The sequence below is a fragment of the Physella acuta genome, unplaced genomic scaffold (genome assembly GCF_028476545.2).
Source record: "Physella acuta isolate Inbredline_101_S28 unplaced genomic scaffold, ASM2847654v3 ptg000600l, whole genome shotgun sequence".
Taxonomy (NCBI): Eukaryota; Metazoa; Mollusca; class Gastropoda; family Physidae; genus Physella; species Physella acuta.
Genome location: NW_026732119.1, coordinates 195,001 through 213,777, shown reverse-complemented (window position 1 = coordinate 213,777; position 18,777 = coordinate 195,001). Strand labels below are relative to the sequence as shown.

Sequence of the window (18,777 nt, the reverse complement as noted above, 5' to 3'; positions counted from 1 at the left end):
CCTCACTGATACGGAAAAACATAATTTTGCAATCTTGTCCGTATGTCTGTGTGTGTGTGTGTCTGTGTGTCTGTCCGTGTGTAAACACGATAACTTGAGTACCGTTACAGCTAGGTTGATGAAATTTCATATATAAGTATTTTATCAAAATCGTAGATCCGTATCAACTTTTGAGCGATTTCCGATAACCGGAAGTGGTACTTTTCCTACTTTGAATTTTTCAAAAGCCTATAACTTGAGTACTATTTCAGATAGATAAATGAAATTTCACATGTAAGTAAAAGATCTAATTCTCTACCTTCTGTTAAATTTTGAGTAATTTCCGTTGACTGGAAGTAGTAATTTACGCTACTTCCGATTTCTCAAAAAACTAATGTAAATTTTTAAAGTACTAATAATATTGCGCACTATTATACGCGTTTTTATTCGGCGTTTGCTTGGTGCGCAATGTTTTTTTATGAGATTCTATTCTATTTTTAAAAGTTTAAGTATTTAAAATGGATTAAAAATCATAACTATATCCCCAGTTACCATCCCCTGTTGTTTTATATAAGAATATTCGAGAAAGTTTAGGGGAGATCACTACCGGTTTATTATCCCAAATTTCTTTCATCTACACTTTAAAGCCAAAACCCCCTAAAACCACCATGGCGATAAAAACAATCCATTGAATCACCATTTAATTACACATTTGCATTTTCACGTTTAAAAACAAAATTGTAATTAGGCGTTTTATATTATGTAAACCATCTAAAATGAATGAGAGTCAGAAGGAAGTATTAAGAATGTTAATCTGTATCAGTCCTCACAAGCCGATGATGAAAACTGTAATACTCAAGCGAAATTGACAAGGCAAACTGACGCTGTAAATTACATATCTGAGGCCAAAAAAAAAAAAAAAAAAAAATAAAAAAAAAAAAAAAAAAACAACATGTATTGACATTTTCTGACAATGTAACATTGAAAAAGAGAAAAAAATAATACCCTTCTGTCATTGAATCACACTTTATTTGTAATGTTACATTTGAATATAATATAAATTGTAAAATAAGTAAATGTGGAGATTGCTAAACAATCTGTCACTGTTAAAACCATGTTAGAAGATTTGGGTATGGATGAGGATGAAGATGAACCTGTTCCACTACCTAATGTTAATGCTGCTATATTAAAGAAGGTAATTCAATGGTGTACCTTCCATTGGGATGACCCCCCACCACCTGAAGATGATGAAAACAAAGAAAAAAGAACAGATGATGTTTGCAGAATTTCTTAAAGTTGACCAGGGCACCTTGTTTGTGTTGATTTTGGCTGCCAACTACTTAGATATCAAAGGCTTGCTTAGTGTAATAAACTATTAACACTAGAAAGTTTGTTACATTTTAAATATTATTTTGTTAAAATAATAATAAATAAAATGAACAAGGATTTACAAAATTGTTTTACTACAACTGGGGTTTCGATTTTATATAATTTTGATATAATAGTTCAAAATGGTTTCCCATATGTATTTTAAAATATTTAGATGGGAAGTAACTAAAAAAAAAAAATTAACTCTATCCATTTACAGCATTGCCGTAGTACAACTCACGCTAATACTATACGTACATACTGTACATTCTAAAATTAGAACAACATGACTATAGGAAAGCAACGTGTGATATTTACTCTATAAGAAGTTCTTACAAGAAATGGTCGGAGCATCGAAAGAAGATGTATTTATTGCAATGTGTTGATGTAAAACTCTATTTGATTGGTATTTTTTTTTTTTTAATTTTATAACTTTAACTAATCACTGAAGTTTCTACCTGTTGATTTTACTCTTCAAATATTGTAGGTGAGCTAATTACATGTTAAAATAGCTACATTTTGTTGATCATGAAGCGATTCCGTTAATGTTTGATAACTGTCACAGACTGTATAATTAGATATGTTTATATTATTGTGTTTTACATGAAGTTGCATGAATGAAGAGTACCTGGCTAGCGGAAGGACTGTTGAGCGATCGTCATGTGTTTTTCCATGTTTTTGGGTGAGATCGCTCATGTACGTAAGGGGAGAGAAAGGAGTGAATAAAAGGGAGAGCAAAAGGTGAACGGGTGTTGTGTGCTAGGATTTTGGGACTGGAACGATGGCAGTGGATGTAAGATGTCTCCATGACTTGGAGTCGTGATTATTATTTGTACCTATATCAGTTGATCTTCAAATATGGATGTACCACGGATTTATCTGTACATAGTGTAAATAAAGTTGTCATTTCAAGTTGCCACTGTTGCTCGTGTTCCTGTATGAAACCCACAACAACAAAGAATACATGTTGTTACATATGGTGTCAGAAGTGGGCGTCTACTGTTACATATGGTGTCAGAAGTGGAGGCAATAAAGTGATGTTGCTACATTGTATTACTGTTACTTATGATGTCACAAGTGGTTGAAGAATTGGTGCTACATATGTCAGAAATGGAGATATTACAGTCTGTGGTCTTCCACTGTTTACCAAGTACGTCAAGTTCTTGAAAGTCATCTATCTACATTCAAGTCAGAAGGGTTGCTGTAGTCAAGTCAGACGTTTTGTTCAAGTCAAGTCATCAACGTGATAATTTTTATCACCTTATTCGATATTGTCTCACCAATGTCGAGTAAATATCGTCTGTGTGTTTTTTTCTGTTTGGATTTAGCCGATCAAGTCTTAGTGTTTCTTTTCTACTGTTTGGATTTAGCTGTTCAAGTTTTTTCTATATGGATTAGCTGTTCAAGTTTTTCTACTGTTTGGATTTAGCAGATCAAGTTTATTTTTGTAACTGTTCCTAAACTGTTCCTAAAGATGTCTTATCTAAAACTGGACAAATTTCTACTCTGTAACAGGCTACTAGAACTATTTTGAATTTTTTCAACTTTTTGGAATCAACAAAGTGAACTATTTTTGTACTATATATGTACTATGAACTTTTCTTGGATTACTAGATGTCTCTAATCAACTGAACAAAGCCAGAATACAAGAAAGGGTATTGTAAATTAATTAACATTTCGTCCCCCCAGTATTATCTTGTTCTATCTCTCAAAATGTAGTTTTGAGAAAAACGCATCTGAAGTTTCATGTGGTCTGATTCTTATATTTAAACTGTTCCAATTAATTTTTTTTTAGATAAAATGTTAAAGGGCATTAAGCAATGAGCATCCAAGTTATTTTTATTACTTTATGTACCATTAGAAGACCATAATAATTATTTTTCACTTTTGAGATAGAACAAAATACGATGAAAGTGATCAGGTTTCAAAAATTGTATAATGTTCTAAGTCAAATTTTGTGTTTTTTAGGCAGTTATAATAGCTTTTCTAGAAGTATTATCTACTTTTTGTATGAGCAATGTCTTCTGGTTTTCTATCCTATTGTTTCCGGTCTTTACTTTCATATTTTTGATTACCGCAATGTGCAAAAAATATTTTTTGCACTACATTACAGAACAAGTAATATTTTAAGTTGTAAGTATGCTTTTGCATACAGAATTTTGATTTAATGTATTAATAAAATGAATTCGCAAGTCAATAGATAGGTTCAATAGATTTTAATGTTTTAATTCTACACCATGAGCCGTTTAAAAAAAAAATAAAAAAAATAAAAAAATAACAAGAACTTGTAATAATGAATATTGAGAAAATACATAAACTTTGTTTTTATAATCAAAACAGTTTAAGCAAAAATAACACTCGCCGACAGTGCTTTAAAAACGTACTGTTAAAGGCTTTGTAATTTAGAAATTTTCTGTCAATCTCTGGCATGTAGGGCATCATTTTTTTCAAATCTTTCTTCTTTTGTGCTGAATTTAGGGAGCCCACTTTATTCGACTGAATTGTAAACTCCGGTATACTGGGAGATGTTTCAGGCTTTTCTTTTCTAAGTGTTCTTTATAAGTGGGTTTGTGCATTAAAATGTAAAGTTTATTCTGTAACTTTGGGTTATCTGCATACATTAACATAATTTGATTTAGTCAGTGGCGAGTCTAGTTAGGGTGACACTCGGTGTGGCAACTGAGGGTGTCAACCCTCCACCCTCTTACAATTTTACATTTTTGGTTTTGTGTCACCCCTCTACCCTATAATTTTATTTTAAGATTAACTGGATAAAGAATTATATTGACTGTAAATTTTAGTGTTTTTCACATTGGTGTCGCCCTCTAAATGGCGTCACGTGCGGATCACACCACGCCCCCAGCCTTGTGATACAACTGGAATGAAAGTATTAATACAATAAATGCAAATCTCAGGAATTAGCTTAAAAAATAATGTATTAATTTTACACAATATACACAGTTCCCTAATTCAAAAACAACCAATCTTGTAATTGAATATTGAGAATATACATAAACACTGTTTCTTTTCTCATAATGATGCTGCGCAACTTGACTACAGGCAGCGCCAATACCCATATCATTGACACTGCATTACCAGGTCTCTGTTGTTTTTATTGTTCTCTTTCACACTTCTCTGTGGATAGAAATAAAGCTAGACTACATCAGTACTACATCCATATATTGGAACACCTCCTCATTATGATTTTGATAATATAAATACAAAGTAAACCCTACAGATACTATTAAACTACTATACTACTAAACAATACAATTAGTATTAGTATAGGCGTATACTACGGTATACATTAACAATATTAGGCCTATTATTAATTAAGATATTTTAACAAACTTTGAACTAAATATGTGTAAAATAACACAGTTAAGACAACATATAAAAGATAAATATACTTACGATTCAGGATCTGGTAATTCAGTCAGTTTATTTGCATGACAACCAAAATCGACTAAAAGGTGTTCACACGCCGCCATTTTGATCAACGACGCACAAGTCACATGACTTAAACAGCTGATTTCATTGGCAGAATCGGACATAGAACATTATAATTCTAGCGTATCCAATGAAAATTTATGCGTTAATTTTATATAGATTATATACTGTTAGAACAGAATCATATTATAAAACTGACATAGAACAAGATTATACTGGCCAAATGCATCAACTTGTAGTTAGAACAATGTGAAATTGAAAAGTTTGGTAGGAAGCAGATGACTTAGAGTCACGTAGATAAGTGGAGATTGAACATAGTGCTTTTCTACATCATAGGGTCGAGTTTTTCGAAAAAATCAAAATTTGTAGTTAGAACAAGATAATACTGAGGGGACGATTTATCTATTGTCAACTAATGAATTTATATTTTATGTCATAGAAAATATATCAAAATGTCATGTTTTGAAGAATATCTAGCACTAGCGAGGGCGCAAGGCATTAAGAAGATGAATAAGCAGATAGCCTGGGCAACCAATCGACTTGAAAAAGACATAGAAGAAGCAAAAGAAGCATGGGACGAAGTACCAGAACAACCCCGACGAGCTCATGGAAATGTATTGAGAGAACTAGATGATATGATAGAAATAGTGTGTAATAGATCAAGAGCTATTACAGACATGCATAAAGAAGAAGACATTTCAGAATTAGATAAAGTAGAAGAGACTGTACAACCAAAAGGAAAGCGGAAAAAAAGAAACAGAAAACAGAGAGCAGATAAAAGGGCTGATACTATGGAAAAACAAGTTGGCCTACATGAACTAGCATATGAACAAGAACTATTAGAAATGAAAGCTATAACAGACACAAATGAACCAAAATTAGAAAGTGAACAGACAGAATTTAAAGCAGAACTTGAAGAAGTAAATATTGGCAACCTTTGGAATGAAGAACAGAGTAACATAGTCCAGGAAGAATTGAAACCCAAGGAAAAAACAGAGGTTGAACTTACTAATGATTTAAAGGTGACAGATACATTAGAATGTCTTAAGATTGACTCTTTATTAAATGATACGCAGGTACACGAGAATATTATTGAAAGTTGTATCACAAGTCCATCAGAGAATGGCAGTCAAAATGATTTAATAAGCCCATCAGTGAATGGCAGTGATGATTTAATAAGTCCATCGGAGAATGGCAGGAATCATGATAAACTAATGATGATTAATGAATCAGTGAACTTAATAAGCCACAATGAAGAGAACGTACCTATTGAAGATTTACTTCGAAAATTGGAGTCAAACTATAAAGAAGATATACTAGAACTCAAGGATAAATTTAACAAAGAAATGGAGAAATTAACCCAGAAATTTATGTGTGAACTAGAATCAATAAAGAAGCACAAGGAAGTTAAGAAAGATGAAAAAATATCTACAAACTACGATGTTAATAAAAATGCACAGAATGAAAGTAAAAGAAATGTAGCAAACTTTGAATACAGTCACCATGTTAATAAGAATGTCATTAATGTCATTAATGCACAGAATGAAAGAAAAAGAAATTTAGCAAACTATGAATACAGTCACCATGTTTATAAGAAGCCAAAATCTAGATGTTTTTACTGCGGAAAAACAGGTCATTACCAAAATCAATGTTGGCATAGGTTGGCAAATCAGAGAAGAAACAATTATGTACACAGAAAGTCATGTGAGAAATACAGTAATTTAAGAAATAATGTATCAAGTTCAAATCAGAATAACAAAAGTGTGAATAGGTATACTAATGGAAGTTACCGACGCAACACATATTATGAGAGGCCAAAGCAATGCCATAATATTTATATTGAGTTGGTTGATGAACCAAACGAACGTACACAAAGTAAGATAACTACTGACGTTGTTCAGAAACCAGAGGAGAATATTAAAACAAATGAAGTTAAACGAAATCAAGGAAATGATTATGGTAGCACAGCTAAAAGCTACAATTTGAGGGAGAGATTGCATACAGGTCATCGTCAACTGCACGAGAACGATTACTCATGCTATAGAGGATGCTAAGATAAATTATCAATTTACAGTTTATTAATATTATACAGTCTGTAACTGTAATATATGGATATCAAACAATTTGTATCAGTAATATAAATTGTGTACTATTTCAAAAGATTGTAAACTGTATTATGTTAAACCTATTCTATACTATTAATTAACAGTGAATAAAGTAAATAAATAAAAGTTAGAGACTATTTATTCCGCATAACAATAAGACGGAAGTCTCAATGATGTATTGTGTATTAGTCAATACCTGTGTAAGGCAAGAATGTGATTGTGTTGTGACCTAGATTTGTCTGTAATGGGTCAACTAGGGGAGACAACAAAGTATATTAATCATGCGTCGTAATAACATGCCTTGATGATAAGGAAGTTTTTTTTACCACATAGGATATAGTTATTTAAATTATGAGTTGAATCAAGTCTTTGATAATTTCAACTATGTATTATAGTTTGGTAATTTACTAAACTCATTGATCTTGTTTATACTACAATTACTGGGTAATTGAAATGTTTTTCCTTCTCATATTTGAATATATTACACATAATGCTTGTGCATTAATCTACAAAGAATGTATTTTCCATGTTTTTGAGATGTATAAAAATTTTTGTTGTCTGGCACATGGTCCTGCCCTACCAATATTGTATTTATAAATTTTGTTACACAAAATTTTATTTGAAGGGGGGACGTGTCACAGACTGTATAATTAGATATGTTTATATTATTGTGTTTTACATGAAGTTGCATGAATGAAGAGTACCTGGCTAGCGGAAGGACTGTTGAGCGATCGTCATGTGTTTTTCCATGTTTTTGGGTGAGATCGCTCATGTACGTAAGGGGAGAGAAAGGAGTGAATAAAAGGGAGAGCAAAAGGTGAACGGGTGTTGTGTGCTAGGATTTTGGGACTGGAACGATGGCAGTGGATGTAAGATGTCTCCATGACTTGGAGTCGTGATTATTATTTGTACCTATATCAGTTGATCTTCAAATATGGATGTACCACGGATTTATCTGTACATAGTGTAAATAAAGTTGTCATTTCAAGTTGCCACTGTTGCTCGTGTTCCTGTATGAAACCCACAACAACAAAGAATACATGTTGTTACAATAACTTTTATTTTTATCTTAGTTTTAAGGAGCACCCTACAATACGACATAAGATGATTAAACCGAGCTAGGGGACGTACTCAGCGCCACTGCGGTAGTGTAATTGGGTTCACGAGAGCGTCACTTTCCCTTCTCGACAATTAGGCGGTGAGTGATTAACAACACGCCACGGTGGTAGGCGGTAGTGTAGGTAACCAGTGCCTCGATAAATATGATCCAAACACGGGCATTGTTTACATTTAAATAACTCAGCTTTAGAAAACAAGGAAGTACATTGAAATAGGGAGTAACTAAATATTCTAATAGAATAGCGAGTGTTTATTGTTTTTATTTGTTATTATATCGTTTATTACCGAGTGTTGCAGACTAATAATTTTATGAGTTTTAAAAATAAAATAAAACAATCTATATATATAATTCTCCTCTTCGAGCCGTTAGAAAACAAGCTGCAAACGCTCTCCCTACCTCCCCACCCCTACATGGTTTTAGTGAGCTGTGTTCACTCTAAATGTTTACAAGCAGAGCCAACGATTTTAAACGTAGGGGGGGGAGGGGGGGGAAGGAAGGGGGGGGGGTTATGGTCCTTAACGAGCTACTTATAGTGTTTTAAAGAAATATTTTCAGTGTCAGCGTTGGTACTGTCGAATTCACAAATTATGAATTATTGAAATTTAGAAACAACTAAATAGCGGCGTATGTTATGCCGCGGGCCGGCTCGTTATCAATAATTGTGCACCGAGCTGAAGAGCCGCACCTTGAGACCAAAAGAGCCGCAGGTTGCCGACCCCTGGCCTAGAGAACAGAGTTAAGAGTTAAGTTAAATCTAGGATTAGTGTTGGTTTTGGTTCTAGCGTTTGGTTGTTTTGTTATTTAAGTTTGGTGTTAAAGAAATGCTCAGTTATAATATTTATGTGAAAAGTTTACAAGTTAGAATTTTTGTTTTACATTTGATGTAAGGGTTAAACGGTTAAACTAGAGACACGTTTGATTTACCTTGTAGTTCGTGTTTGATTTATGTTACGTACTTAGCTTAGTGTATAACCTGTATAGATAATTGTGTTATTTATCCTCGGGACTATATGATAATTATAATGTTAAGACAAGGCTTTCGGACAGGCAAAGAGGCAGTGACCTAATTATAAGTTATGATTTTTACAGCACATTGTAAGAGATGAAACGCTAATCTTCTGTTTTTTTCGGCGTTGTTTTATACACATGAATATATTGTGATCATACTGTGATATATCATCTAAATAATTATTAAGATAAAGAAATTGTTTACATTGTGTACATTTAATTAGTATGATTACTATTTTTTAACAAGTTGGAAAACTCACATAGTTTCAAATATGTATTTATACAGGATATCTTTTGATAACCATATCTCTCACACCAGGGGTTGGCAACCTTTAAAGTGTTCACAGTTAATAGTGACAATATGTATAAAATGTCGGTTATCAATACAGCTGAATCTAGCATTGTTTTGTTTTTCTATATTTAGCTGATTTCATTCCCCTATACCCTTGTAGGAATTATTAATTTTTTATTTAAAAATTGCTTTTTTAACTCTAGGTGTCACCGGTGCGATCCGAACCGCCCCACCCCCGCCTCACGACGCCTTTAGTTGTTTACTACCATTAAAGTAACTACCCTACTGTTAGGTAAATTCAAATAGTGACGTATACATTTTGCCTGCATGTTTCTGCTTTGTCAACATTTTTAACGCGTGATTATCGGTAACGAATAACTTCATTGTAGATTTAATTATCGTTACAACTGGGGTCTCTTCCTAAATATTAGTAAAGCATCCAATAGATACTAAAGTGATCCACGCTTTTCTTTAAAGTAATTTAAATAGTACTGTCTAATGTTTAGGACGAAACCCACGCTTTTCTTTATAGTTTTTTAAATAGTAGTGTATAATTTATGTTCTACTTTTTAGTGCATTATTACATAAAAGCTTATTATTAAAACGTTTTTTTATTTTATTTTTATTTTTTACCTTTAAATATGTTATAGCTCATGTATCATGGGGGACACATAACTTAAATAAACGACAAATCACATTTCTAGCAGTTATGTTATTATATGACATTAAATCACATGCCCAAACATACATAATTTGAATGTCAATATACTAAACCTACGAGACCAATCTTACTTTAACACACGAACATAACCTTAACCCTTGTAGTTGATGTTTCACTATCTGCCCTCTCAACATTAAGAGTATCAAAATAATAACTAACGGTTACCAATGTAATGCTTGTCGTAAGCAACGACACAAATTATACATTAAGTTATTCGTATGATTAGAATTAGATATTGACGTTTGATGTTTTTATTGTAAAATTTTAAAGTGTTCTCACTGTAAAAAAGAATATGTTTTTTTTTTTTTTTTTGTAAAGGAGTTATAGGTTGGGTGACGGGGGGATAGAACAAGGCAAAAGCTGTAACTTACAGGCATAACATTTTATATATAAGTAAGTTGTCAGATTTAAACGTGTACTAGTGCTAGGGGAGGCGTGAACGGTTAGCAATGTAACCATGTTAACTACACATTCTGTACGTATTTTTTCATATAGTAAGAGTAGCCTGTTGTCATCGGATATTCAATTTGAAATGTATACTGTGTGTTGTAAGTCGTGTTATGGACCCCTCTCTGACAGCCGCGGAGGGAGCGGACACCCCAGGTTCGTTTGGTATGGTACCGATAGAAGTCACTCTAATGGAATCCCAACAACTTGCCGTGAGCTCGTTAATGCTGTCTAGGGGTAAAACACGACAAATCGAAGAGACTCAACACGACTTAAACTATCAATACCTTTTTAATAAATGTGCAAGATTATGACACTAGGTAAGTTCAAAATGTACATACTCTAAGAGTACAATAAATAAACTCAAAAACTCCAACTTACAGTTTGAGAAAATCACAATATATCACAGCTGTGGCTTAGTATATTATACACAAATAAAGATCAATACTTCACACAACTGAATGGCATCATAATTACCACAAAAACCAAGAAGAGACGTATTGCCTCTACAACAATAGAAATCCAAATAAAGGACCAAACTATTACCGAAGTAATCAAAAAGGTGCAATAATACACCAGAACAAAATAGTTGAAATACTACAACTTGCCACACAATACCTTATACAAAAGGTGTTAATCATGTCACAAAATAACAATGCTGAAAAAGTGGCACACATAACCACCGGCACAACTCTCCTGGTCCAAAGGTCAATCTGGCTGCCTTTGAACTTGAAAATCCCGAGATTAAATAGCATTCAATAATAGGGGAAATAACTCACGGTCGCAAGATCATTGGCTGAGGTTCTGCCAGGGATTAAACATACAATCACCTGATGTGACAGAGTTCAGTTGACCGATATGAACCTGTGAACTAACAATTCTCCCAAGGACAAATACATAACTCAGGAGATTAAATATAAATAAAGCAAAAAGACCTAAGTAGGTCACATCCCCTCCCTTTTAGAAAGGCATTTTAGTTTCACAAAAATGGCAATCACTATATGGAACAAATCTGACATAAAAAATGTCCAATTATAGTAACTAACACAATTTCTATGTCAGGAAAAAACATCCTTAAAAATTAAAGGGAAACAATTCACCTTTTTACAATTTACCAAAGGGGAATAATCCTTCCCAAACTAAGAATACATCAAAGCTCCTTATGCAAGGATAATAGTAACATATCCATCTGGATATAACATGTGGGAAACTTACAACTTAATTCCTTTATTTAAATCTCCCAATATAACATCAACTGAATAATGTGATACATTTTATACTAACTTAATACACATAATACAAAACCACCTTTAAATAAAGTTCATTTGAAAATAACAGGCATTTTCAACAGGTAACCAGTATTTAAAAAAAACGTACAATTCTGATCTGATTGAAAGCTTGGAACTCCAGCCACTAGGCTACAGTTTAATCAACCATAACATTTGCAAAATGGTTATAACTAACCAAAAAAGTTTCACAAGATCAATGTGAACATCAAAAGTTGTTTTACATTCTTGACAAACAGTCAGCTACAATGTTATTAGTTCCTTTAAAATGGGAAATAACCAGATTAAAGTTTTGGAAAAATAGACACCACCTCAAAATTTTGTTGTTATTCTGCCCAACTTAGTAGTGAACTTAAGAGGATCATGATCAGAAAATACCATGACTGGATTTACTGAGGAAGTGACATAAACATCAAAATGCTGTAAGGACAGGACTAAAGCTAATGCTTCTTTTTCAGTGGCGGCAACAGCTGAAAAGTTTTTACAAAAACGTCTATAATAACCAGCCATCCCTAAGAATGGAGGGTAAAGTTTTAACTACCTGTGATAATTTCTGTTTCTCATCAGAAGATAAATGTTCAAGATGGTCTAACTGGGTCAAAAATGGGGAATTTAACAATTTAGGGGACTTTAACTTATCATGAGTAGCATCCTCAGATTTATTAGATATTCTTATAGATAACATAAACTTAGCTGGGGAGAAAGAGTTAGTGAGTTTACACGATAAACCAGTTGTTTCTTTCTCCGGTTTGGGAAGTCGATGACGCAGTCCTTGGTAATCTTGTTAAATGCTTCGTCTAGCACAGGAATCGGTTTCATCGGCCTTGGGAATATTTTGATTGGGATTCCCAACCAATTGACAGTTCTTACAATGTCTGCAATAACAGGTGTCATCGTTGTGCATTCTCGGCCAAAAGAACAGTTCATTTTCACCGTCGGGGTCTGTAGAGAACGGGTTCTGAACTTTCTGGGGGTGGACTTTGCTTCCCGCTAAGTCGTTACATAGGAGCAAGTGTACTCCTGGGACAGGTATGGAGTCGATCACCCCAAGGATGACATCTCCTTGGATGAGCTGATGTCTCAGGTTGAACTTATGTAGTGGAACTATGGTTGGTTCAGCTCCCACTCCTTGGATGATGGTGACATCACCGGTGTTGGTTTCTGGTGCAATGTTCAATGAGTCTCTCAGCAAAAGTGACTGAGAAGCCCCAGTGTCTCTTAGGACAACTATGTTCCGCGATGATGCTGGATCTCCAGGGTTGCTGATGACAGCATCTGTCATGAATGACGTGAAGCCAACAGTTCTCGATTCTTCACCATTGGTTGCTGCTGATGTAACCGGTTGGTGAAGAGGATAGTCATAAGATGACTGGACGAAAGTGGTGGGCACTTCATTATCTCCCTGTGGACACGATGGTGTAGTGTCATCACTACGGGCGAGGTTCACCTTTGGACTTGCTTGATGGGGGAGAGCGTTACGAGATGATGTTCGTATATACTCTCTGTTGTCTCGCTGTCACAGGAAACAGTTCTTGATGACGTGCCCAGGCTTGGAACAATAGTGGCAGATCAGTCGTTGCCTGGCTGTGACTCTGGGTTTCTGTGGTGACTGACGATATCTCAGCAACTGGCCAGCAGGGGGATTGTTGCTGATGAGAGGTAGTACCGGATTGAATTTGGTACCAGAACCCTGTGACTTCTTATGCACCAGCTCGTAGGTATCAGCTGATTCTGCTGCCCTTTTGATGTCTGTTATTCGGTTATCCAAGATGTGTAGTCTGATCTCTTCTGGTACTGCGTTGAGAAAATCTTCTCTTAGTATCAGACTTCTGAGTTTGTCGAAGTCGTCGACATTCTCAGAATGGAGCCATCTTGAAAAGACCTTTTCTTTTTCAAAAAGGAACTCAACATAGGTTTGGTTCAGTTGTTTCCTAATGTTCCTGAACTTAATTCTGTAGGCTTCTGGAGTTACTTCGTAAGCCTTCAGAATGGCAGCCTTGACCTTTTTGTAATCGGACTGGACTTCGCGAGAGAGTGCCTGGTATGTGGTGGCAGCCTTTCCAATTAAAACAGTGCTTAGTAACGTTGTGACTACGTTACTAGGCCATTGACAACTTTCGGCCATGTTCTCAAATGTATTAAAAAATACAACAAGATTTGACTCATCAAACTTAGGGACTAATTTACAACTGAGAAGGACCTCCTGACCTCGAACTACTGCCAATAATACCAAACTCATATTCTAACCTCTTCATCTGAACTTCTCTTTCTAACTTTAGTCTGGCCTCTAATTCCCTATCAACAATTTTCACTTCCCGTGCCAAAACTTCAGAAAGGAGACTCTCGTCTAACATACCTTCATTAATGAAGTAGACAATAACTTTGTCCTTCAACACCCTAGAGGTCTGCGTAACAGTATACTCCAGGTTTAACTATTTGACAACTGTTACCAAATCTTTCCTACCTAAGTTCTTAACTGCTTCCACAGTAGGACTTAACAACAAAGCCTCCATAGCTAACAAGTAACAATGTTTACCTTCAACTGATAACAAAAACAACTACTCAAGAACTAGTTCAACTTATTCGAACTTCTGACCTAACTCTAGATCACAAACTCAAACTAGTGCCAAACTTGCACATAAATCAAAATACCGGTCGAGCCCTCACTTGTTATGGACCCCTCTCCGACAGCCGCGGAGGGAGCGGACACTCCAGGTTCGTTTGGTATGGTACCGATAGAAGTCACTCTAATGGAATCCCAACATTTTGCCGTGAGCTCGTTAATGCTGTCTAGGGGTAAAACACGACAAATCGAAGAGACTCAAAAAGACTTAAACTACCAATACCTTTTTAATAAATGTGCAAGATTATGACACTAGGTAAGTTCAAAATGTACAGACTCTAAGAGTACAATAAATAAACTCAAAAACTCCAACTTATAGTTTGAGAAAATCACAATATATCACAGCTGTGGCTTAGTATATTATACACCAATAAAGATCAATACTTCACACAACTGAATGGCATCATAATTACCACAAAAAACCAAGAAGAGACGTATTGCCTCTACAACAATAGAAATCCAAATAAAGGACCAAACTATCACCGAAGTAATCAAAAAGGTGCAATAATACACCAGAACAAAATAGTTGAAATACTACAACTTGCCACACAATACCTTATACAAAAGGTGTTAATCATGTCACAAAATAACAATACTGAAAAAGTGGCACACATAACCACCGGCACAACTCTCCTGGTCCAAAGGTCAATCTGGCTGCCTTTGAACTTGAAAATCCCGAGATTAAATAGCATTCAATTTTAGGGGAAATAACTCACGGTCGCAAGATCATTGGCTGAGGTTCTGCCAGGGATTAAACATACAATCACCTGATGTGACAGAGTTCAGTTGACCGATATGAACCTGTGAACTAACAATTCTCCCAAGGACAAATACATAACTTAGGAGATTAAATATAAATAAAGCAAAAAGACCTTAGGAGGTCACAGTCGACTGAGTCTTTATCAAATTTAGGTGTTTTTTTCCTCGTTCGAAAATGTATACATAATTAAACACACACAAAAACGCAACACATACAAACATATGTGACATGTATATACTTAACCATAGTTTGTAACAGCATAGGTATAATTTTGTTATATGTATATTTAAGATGCTAAGATTACAAGGTAAAGCTGAAAATAAAAAAAAATAAAATATTTCTACTTTGTTTTATGCCTATGTAAGTATACTACACTTAAAAAAAAATAAATTGCTTATCCTTTGCGAAAGTTAATCAGAAGATAAAACAATAAATAGAATATGTTTTAGGCGATGTATTAATATTTAGTTCAGAGAATACAATAGTCCTGTGTATATAATCATCTATGACATAAAGCACATAAGTCGCGTGTATGATATATGCCGGATATGGTTTATTTCTGTGGTGTAGTATTGTACATAGTTTCTTCACCTGTCACATATATATGGTTGTTGAGAATATACAATAGGAAGTGAAGAGCCCTCACACCACAACATAATATTATAGCAAATACACGCCCATTCTAAACCAATACAAATCATAACACACGACAACGGCGCAGACTTGGACAAAAATCAGGCACGCTTCACTGATTACTGCCATTAGCTGCCATTTATAAAGACGAAACCAACAACGAAACCCAAGACAAATATATAAAATCCACAGCAAAATTAAAAGACAAAGATCAAGACCAAATTATCGACCCTCTAGCCATGCAAGACTTAGGTAAAACAATCGATGGCTTAAAGTAAAGCATCTAGACAAGACGGACTAACTAAAGAATGTCATCAAACTTTTAAAGTTGATACTCTACAGACAGGCACTATGCGTCGCACAAAAATATATAGGCCTACATGAAAGGGAATAGGGTAATTGCGACATATTTCAGCAAAGCCTACTTTACCAAAACCCAACACAGACAAAGCAAACGACACAAAAGACAAAAATTATAGACCCAAATCCCCACTAAAAAAATAGAAGTCAGAAAAGTAGATTCCTACTTTAAATTATAACAGAGACCAACAATACATCATCACGTGAAGAAACTACCAAAATACACCCATTTAAATTTAAACCAAATTATCAAATTTGTTTTTGCTATAAAAATGTTATAAATTCGTCAGCGTTTTCAAATAATTTTGCATTTTTTTTTCGTTTTAAACTTTTCAAGCAGGATTTTCTCCATGTACAAATAATTAGTGCATTTTTATATTATTGGTACATGAATAAATTGAAGATTTATGAATAATTAATAAATGCCGTCATTTAGGGGTGAGGGTCTGGTCTTTTGTTAGTCATCAAAAAAGCATGACGTTATTTATAGATGCCCACTGGCAGATAAATCTCGATCCCCTTCAACACTAATAATTAAGAACGAAGAAGAAGAAGAAGAGAAGAAGAAGTAAAAATGAACTTAAAGGACCCGCCCATCTTTATTGTGCTTAGGTTAATAGAGATATATATCACACAACTCATTTTTTGTCAAATATATTTCTTCCTTATCCATTACATAAACTGTAAGCCTTATCATTATTTTTTTTATGTTATGAGAGTAATTATGATTAATGTATAATGTTTCTTCCATTACTGATATTTAGAAACATTATTAAAAGGTTTATTGTTTATAAACATCCAATTTAAAGTGGAACTCTACTTTAAGGCAATCTTGTACACTTTATAAGGTTTTTTTTAAAGTTTTAGAACCTATTGCATTGTTGAAAATAGAAAGTTTAGAAATATATTTCTTTTCAGATTCTGTGATTTAGAAGTTAAGGGAAACAACTTAAAACTTCATATTTAAAAATTGCATACAACTGCAGTAGATTAAATTGTTCTAAAATAATAAATAAAGAATTTTTTTACTATTAATTTAATAAATTGCAATGTATGTGTTGGTTAAAATATATTATTCTAAGTTTGTAAATGTGTAAAAATTTGAAATATTTTTTTCATGGTACCCTTAGAAAAATAAAGATATTTTTTTCTATTAAAAATAAAAAAACTCTTGACTAAACAACGTTCACTTTTCAGCATTTACTATTTGGTAATTTATTTTTTTTGTTTGTTGTGACACCCATTAATGAAACGTAGAATAGGCCTACCATCTAGATTCTAGACCAGGGGTCGGCAACCTGCGGCTCGCGAGCCGCATGCGGCTCTTTTGATATCAAGATGCGGCTCTCCAGCTCCTTGAACAAATACTAATAATCTTAATAAAAAATAAAATATTTGAAGTAAAAAAAAATGTTAGTGGCTCTTTAAAACCAGGGAAATATTTGAAAATTGTAACTTTTGGCTCTTCCGCTTCAAAAGGTTGCCGACCCCTGTTCTAGACAGTCTACGCTGCAAGTTAAAAGAAGCTCAACTACAAGCAACTAATCAGGAAATCAGCGCTGTTGAAAAGGAAGTTAATGTACTAAGACTTGAAAAACAGTGGTGTTTTGGTGAAAAGGGTAACAGAATTATTCCAACAGCTGAGCAGCAGGCATTAGACATTTCTCAGAAATTAGTGTCACATCCTCATCTTGTTGAAGATGTTGTCAAAGCTCTAAGGATGAAGAGAATAGATCTACAAAGCAATTTAACAGAACTCCAAATGAAACTTAACTTACTTAAAAAAGTTGTGAGCATAATACAGTAAAATAAAAAAAAATAAAAAATTGAAAAAAAATGTTGATAATATAATGTTTCCTTTTCAATTAGAGTGAACTACCACAACACCACAGGGGATGGGGTGTGGGAGGGGGTGATGATTATGTCGGTATCACTAAATATTGAATTAGCGGAGTTGAACTATGTCCAGTTTGGGTTATATCAATATTATCGATTGCATATTTTAATGACATCTCACTTAAGAAATAAAAGAGTGAGAACGGCCGATAACGCTTAATTTTTTGCAATACAGACAATTTTTATTTAATACTTGGAATTGTTTAATTTCAGAAATAATTAAAATTTAACATTTGACTAATTAGATAGAAAATGGACATTTAAAACAAAAGAGTTATTCTTTAGATAATTCCTTGAGCAACCATTTTGTTGTATTTATGTACACAATGAAAGTGCTCACAAGAAATAAAACTTAATAAATACATGCACACACATACACGCGCACACGCACACTCACGCAAGCGTACAATCGCAGACACGCACACACGCAAACGCACATATGCGCACACGCACACACATCTTAGAGTAAGTTTTTATGCAGTGTATGATTTTTTTTTTTATTTTGCATAAATGCTGTTCAATCTTTGTAAAGCATACACCGCTGTTCGTACCTGGAAAAAAATGGAATGCAACAGTCCTAAACTTTTCGTGCAAAATAAAAATAAAAGGTATCGAACACTAACTGAATCGCTTTTAGATCAACAAAAATTAGCTATTTTAACATGAAATTATCTCGCCTACACTATTTGAAGAGTAAAATCAACAGTTAGAAGCTACAGTAATTAGTTA

General features: G+C 34.0%; 1 protein-coding gene, 1 long non-coding RNA gene and 1 pseudogene across 2 annotated transcripts in view; 1 reads left to right on the top strand and 2 right to left on the bottom strand.

Annotated features, from left to right (window-relative positions):
• Positions 1-1,057: 1,057 nt before the first annotated feature.
• Positions 1,058-1,358, top strand: LOC131947568 (S-phase kinase-associated protein 1-like; annotated as a pseudogene).
• Positions 1,359-4,265: 2,907 nt separating this feature from the next.
• Positions 4,266-4,868, bottom strand: LOC131947560 (uncharacterized). Its single transcript, XR_009387907.1, has 2 exons — positions 4,762-4,868; positions 4,266-4,482 (listed from the first exon to the last, which is right to left on the bottom strand). It is a non-coding gene; the product is annotated as an uncharacterized LOC131947560 (long non-coding RNA).
• A 9,091-nt stretch (positions 4,869-13,959) lies between these two features.
• The window catches only part of LOC131947567 (S-phase kinase-associated protein 1-like), a 5,546-nt gene continuing 728 nt past the window's right edge, over positions 13,960-18,777 (bottom strand). Inside the window, exon 2 of the mRNA XM_059308813.1 lies at positions 13,960-14,181. Within this exon, the coding sequence (XP_059164796.1) occupies positions 13,960-14,181 (222 nt within the window). The remainder of the gene's footprint in view (positions 14,182-18,777) is intronic.